This window comes from Sapajus apella, unplaced genomic scaffold, assembly GCF_009761245.1.
Source record: "Sapajus apella isolate SASKATOON/1434 unplaced genomic scaffold, GSC_monkey_1.0 scaffold13, whole genome shotgun sequence".
NCBI classification, from domain to species: domain Eukaryota; kingdom Metazoa; phylum Chordata; class Mammalia; order Primates; family Cebidae; genus Sapajus; species Sapajus apella.
The window spans coordinates 35,910,144-35,915,355 of NW_022436953.1; the positions used below are offsets into that span (position 1 = coordinate 35,910,144).

General features: G+C 64.9%; 1 protein-coding gene across 4 annotated transcripts in view; it reads left to right on the top strand.

Moving 5' to 3' along the window:
- ADGRA1 (adhesion G protein-coupled receptor A1) overlaps positions 1 to 4,724 on the top strand; it is a 39,556-nt gene extending 34,832 nt beyond the window's left edge. For all 4 annotated transcript variants that reach the window (XM_032282061.1, XM_032282062.1, XM_032282063.1 and 1 more), the window contains 2 exons: positions 905 to 1,003; positions 1,728 to 4,724. In XM_032282061.1, coding sequence (XP_032137952.1) covers positions 905 to 1,003; positions 1,728 to 2,877 — 1,249 coding nt within the window. In that variant the 3' untranslated portion in view covers positions 2,878 to 4,724. The remainder of the gene's footprint in view (positions 1 to 904; positions 1,004 to 1,727) is intronic.
- The last annotated feature ends 488 nt before the right edge of the window (positions 4,725 to 5,212 follow it).

The window sequence follows — 5,212 nt, forward strand, 5'->3', positions numbered from 1 at the left end:
GAGCTGTCCCCGCGCAGGTCACCCATGTGGGGATGGTCTCTGAGCTGCCTCCCCCAGGTCACCCATGCGAGGATGGTCTCTGAGCTGTCACCCCCAGGTCACCCATTCGGAGATGGTCTCTGAGCTGCCCCCCAGATCACCCATGCAAGGATGGTCTCTGAGCTGCCCCCCTAGGTCGCCCATGTGGAGATGGTCTTGGAGCTGGCCCCTAGGTCACCCATGCTCCATAGGGCTGGCAGCCAGGGGGTGTCTCATGGGTCTGGCCAGGGGTGGAGGCAGTGAGCAAGTGCACCCGGTCCGGGACACGCAGCGTCTGCATGAACCCCTGGGCGCCATTGACAGGCCCTGCAGAGGGCACGGTCAGCCTCTGCCCTGGTCTTGGGCTGCATCTCTCAGGTTGAGACTCTGCCCCTCCAAGGTGGGGCTCCATGGTCTGCAGGGAGAGGAGACTGCAGCCTTCTGCACTTCTTCCCCTGAGGCTGAGTGAGGCCTTAAAACTGCTTAAAAGGGTCCCCTCCCACCTCACTCCCGTCACTGGCCACGCACTACCCGCTGTGTGACCCGCGCTCCTGGGGGAGCGGTCCGCCTGTAGCCAGGGGCTCCCTGCAGTTGCTGTGAAGTCTGCAGCCCACCCAGCTCACCTGGGACCTCCGTGCTGGGGTCCAGGTCCCTCCGCAGGCGCAGAGGCCTGTAGGAAGGAGGCAAGGCAAGGCCAGGACTGGTGCTCTCGGTCGGAGGTCAGGGATCGGGCGTCAGGGGTCAGGGATCAGGGGTCTCGGTCCCCTCACCTACTCTGCCTGCACCCGCTACTCTCCCTTGCCCCACAGAGGGCGAGAGGGGCAGTGCTGTCCCAGGAGGACACAAGCCAGGTCTGCAAGGGGATCAGCGCCTTCCTCTCCTGCAGGTTTTACCTCGTCAGCGGAGGGGTCCCATTCATCATCTGTGGGGTTACAGCTGCCACGAACATCAGGAATTACGGGACAGAGGATGAGGACACCGCGTAGTGAGTACTGGGCACCTGCCGCCAGGAGTGGGGAGGGGCGGGTGGACTCTGCTGGAGGCCTCCGGGGCGCCGCACTGGGGGAGCCCAAGACAGAGCAGCAAGGCTGGGGCCTGGACCCGAGGCTTGCCCAGACCAGCGCCCCTCCCAGCTCGCAGGCCCACCCACGCCAGCCCCGCCCATCCCGCTTCGCCCTCGGGCCCCACCCAGCAAGCTCGGGGTCCCTCCTGGCCCCCACCCCACCCGGCTGCACTGGAGACACTTTCCGGGCTCCCGACCTCCGGAGCTGGTAGGGCCGATGGGGCCCATTCGCATCCACACTCTCAGCGACTCTAGAAACGCCCGAGGCCACCAAGCAGCAACTGCACAGAGCCACTCGCTTGTCGGTGTGGGCGCGGGACATTTGCTCCACAGGAGTCCTGAACCCCGAGTTCCGAGTCCCGAGTCCTGCGTCCAGCGTCCCAAGTCCCAAACCCTGAGTCCCGCGTCCCGAGTCCCAATTCCCGAGTCCCGCGTCCCGCGGCCCGAGTCCCGAGTTCCACGTCCCGCGTCCGGAGTCCCGAGTCCCGCGTCCGGAGTCCCGAGTCCCGCGTCCCAGGTCCCAAGTCCTGCGGCCCGAGTCCCGAGTCCCAAGTCCCGAACCCCGAGTCCCGAGTCCCGAGTCCCGAGTCCCGAGTTCCGCGTCCTGGCCCGGACCGGCCCGCTGACGCGCGTGTCTCCCCCGCAGCTGCTGGATGGCCTGGGAGCCCAGCCTGGGCGCCTTCTACGGCCCGGCCGCCCTCATCGCCTTGGTCACCTGCGTGTACTTCCTGGGCACCTACGTGCAGCTGCGGCGCCACCCGGGGCGCAGGTACGAGCTGCGCGCACGGCCCGAGGAGCAGCGGCGGCTGGCAACACCCGAGGGCGGCCCACGAGGGCCCCGGCCCGGCACCCCACCCGCCCGCGGCGGCCCCGGGGCCTCGGTGCTGCAGAACGAGCACTCGTTCCAGGCGCAGCTTCGCGCCGCCGCCTTCACGCTGTTCCTGTTCGCGGCCACGTGGGCCTTCGGGGCGCTGGCCGTGTCTCAGGGCCACTTCCTGGACATGGTCTTCAGCTGCTTGTACGGCGCTTTCTGCGTGACGCTGGGGCTCTTCGTGCTCATCCACCACTGCGCCAAGCGCGAGGACGTGTGGCGCTGCTGGTGGGCCTGCTGCCCGCCCCGCGGGGACCCCCGGCCCGCTCTCCACGCCGACGGGGCCGCGCCGGGCCACGCCAGCTGCCTGCACTCACCGGGCCTCGGACAGCCGCGGGGCTTCGCGCACCCGCCGGGCCCCTGCAAGATGACCAACCTGCAGGCCGCGCAGGGCCACGCCAGCTGCCTGTCACCGGCCACCCCGTGCTGCGCCAAGATGCACTGCGAACCGCTGATGGCAGACGAGGCGCACGTGCACCTGCAGGAGGAGGGCGCCTTTGGGCACGACCCCCACCTGCACGGGTGCCTGCAGGGCAGAACTAAGCCGCCCTACTTCAGCCGGCACCCGGCGGCCACCGAGGCCGAGTACGCCTACCACATCCCATCCAGCCTTGACGGCAGCCCCCGCAGCTCACGCACGGACAGCCCCCCCAGCTCGCTGGAGGGCCCGGCGGGGACGCACACGCTGTCCTGCTGCGCCCAAGGTGACCCCTTCCCCATGGTCAGCCAGCCCGAGGGCAGCGAGGGGAGCCCTAGCCTCTACAGCTGCCCTACGCGGCCTGGACATCTGGAGATGCTGCGGAGGACACAGTCTCTGCCCTTCGGTGGCCCCAGCCAGAACGGGCTGCCCAAGGGTGACTTGCTAGAAGGCCTGCCATTTGGCAACATCCGAACAGGACCCTGGAGAAACGAAACTACTGTGTAGCCGGGGCAAGGGACATGGTGTCCCTGGAGGAGCTTCAGGGCAGAGTGGGGGGCCCATCTGCCACATGAGGTCACTGGGGCACCAAAGCGACCCCGCCTTTCAGAAGCAGTGCACACCCCCCGCTGCCCCCTTCCGCGAGAGAGATCTCAGTGGGGGAAATGCTCGGGGCCACGCCTGCTCCCCTTATCCCAAATCCACGTGTTGGGCCTCACACATGGTCATCCGGTTTCTGTCCTGTGGCCTCCAGTCCTGGGGTGCCCAGAAGCAGAGCAGGGGATTCCATCAAAGAACCCACCCAGACCCCGGTGTGGCCCGGCCCGAGATGCCCTGCAGCCCACGGGGTCCTGGCTTCCCCAGGTGTGGCCGGCGGGGCCGAGACCACAGCAGGAGGCTGCCCTGACCTTCCCAGAGTTCAGTGTGTGTCTTGTGTTCCCCAGGGCGGTGGTGGCCGGTCTGTCCCCAGCATTCTCGCTCTGGGCAGAACCCTCAGGACCCTCTGCTGTCCTGTGTCTGAGCCGCCCTTACAGCTTCCTGGGGCCCCCACGCGCCTCCGCCCACTCAGTGTCCACGGCAGCCCCGTCCTCGTCATAGCCCTGCAGGGCTGAGAGCACCACGGATGCTGGGGGCTGCGGCCGCGCTCTGGACTTTGGGAATAGCTGTTGGCCTCAGAGGGCCAATGGGGGGCTCTCAGGAGCCCACGCCTTTGGAAAATGCCCAACATCCTTTAGTGAAGACTCGACTTCCAAAACCAGCCACCCGCATTGGGACTGGATTCCACTCCAGTGTAGGCACCTGGCAACAAGAAGGTTCCACAACAAAACGAAGAGGGGCTGGCTGGCGGGGCATTCTCATGGACGACATCCCTTTCCCTTTTTTTCATCTCCATGAAAAACACCTGGGCACGAAGCCCTGACTCAAAGGACAGATGTGAATGACAACAAGCCTTCTGTGCGAGCAAGTGGCCCGTCCCTTGGTGAGGGGGGAGTCCAGAGGGCCTGGGCATGACACGTGCACAGCCCTCCCTCCCTCCTTCCCTGTGACACATGTGCACCCACACGTACACACAGGCGCACACACATGCATACCCCACCTACCCACCCCCCCGTCCTGCACATTTGCACACACTGCATGTGGAAGGCGTGTGTTTTCCAGCGCCCCACGCACCAGGGTGTCACTGCAGATGGTTTCACCCTGCAAATGTCAATGTCAGCAGCCTCGCCAGTGCGCTGACAGTCGGGCGGTCTCACCAGGAGCACAGACTTCCAATGCGCACCTCCCAGAAGAGGCGTGTGGGGGAGTCTTCCCAGCGCCTGCGCGGTGGAAGGGCTCTCTGGAGGCTGGCACTCAGTATCTGAGTGTGAGGAGAGTCACTTCCTGCGGCGTCCGTAAACTTCACCACGACGCGGTCAGCCGCAGCGTGCTCCACCCAGCAAACCCCGTGCGTCCTTATAGAGCGACCAGATGGGCCAGCGGATGACGCCTGGGGGCCCTGCCTCAGCTTTCCACCTGCTTCCGTAGCCGATGTGAACCCGAATCCCGAGGCTGTGCTGTGTACACACTGTGGGTGCAGAACCATTCACACAAAAATACAGTCTTTGCATTGTCTGTTCTTTGTGAGGCTGGTTAATAGCACCCGTGCATCTTCTCGCCCTCCATGGGGGTAGAGGGGCCCGGGGTGTGTGGCCCCCTTCGTGTCCTGATCCCGGGGCCACGCGGCTCTCCCCGGCCCCTCCAGCCCCTCGTGAACTTTCTGCCCTCAGTGGCTCTGGCTGAGCAGAGAGGCATCCTGCCATTGAACCAAAGAAAGTCAACATTAAACATTAAACCTCCATGTGTTTCTATGCTGACTTAGCCTCGTGAGTCCACTCAGGGCCGGTGCTGGGCCACATCCATTTGCACGTAATGTTCTGGAGCGTAAACATCCAAAGCCCGGCCACGCCGAGGGGCTCCCAGCTCAGAGTCACCTTGCACCGGACCCTGGAGCCAGAGCCAGACCCAAATGCTGTGTCCCGCATCTGACTTTTGTGCCACTTCCTTGTATGTGTCTGTGTGTCACATGTGATGGAGTGTGTGTGCCTGCCGGCCTGTGTGGGTGTGTGTGCCTGTGTGTGGGATGTGATGGAGTGTATGTGCCTCCAGCCTGTTTGAGTAGACATGTGTTAGTGTGGTGTGCCTGCCAGCCTATGTGTGTGTGAGTGGCATGTGGGTTACATGGGTGTAGACATGTGTGGGTGTGTGTGCCCGTGTGGTGTGTGGGTGTAGACATGTCTGGGTGTAGACATGTGTGTCCCTGCCGGCCTGTGTGTGTGTGTCTGTGTGTGGGGTGTGATGGAGT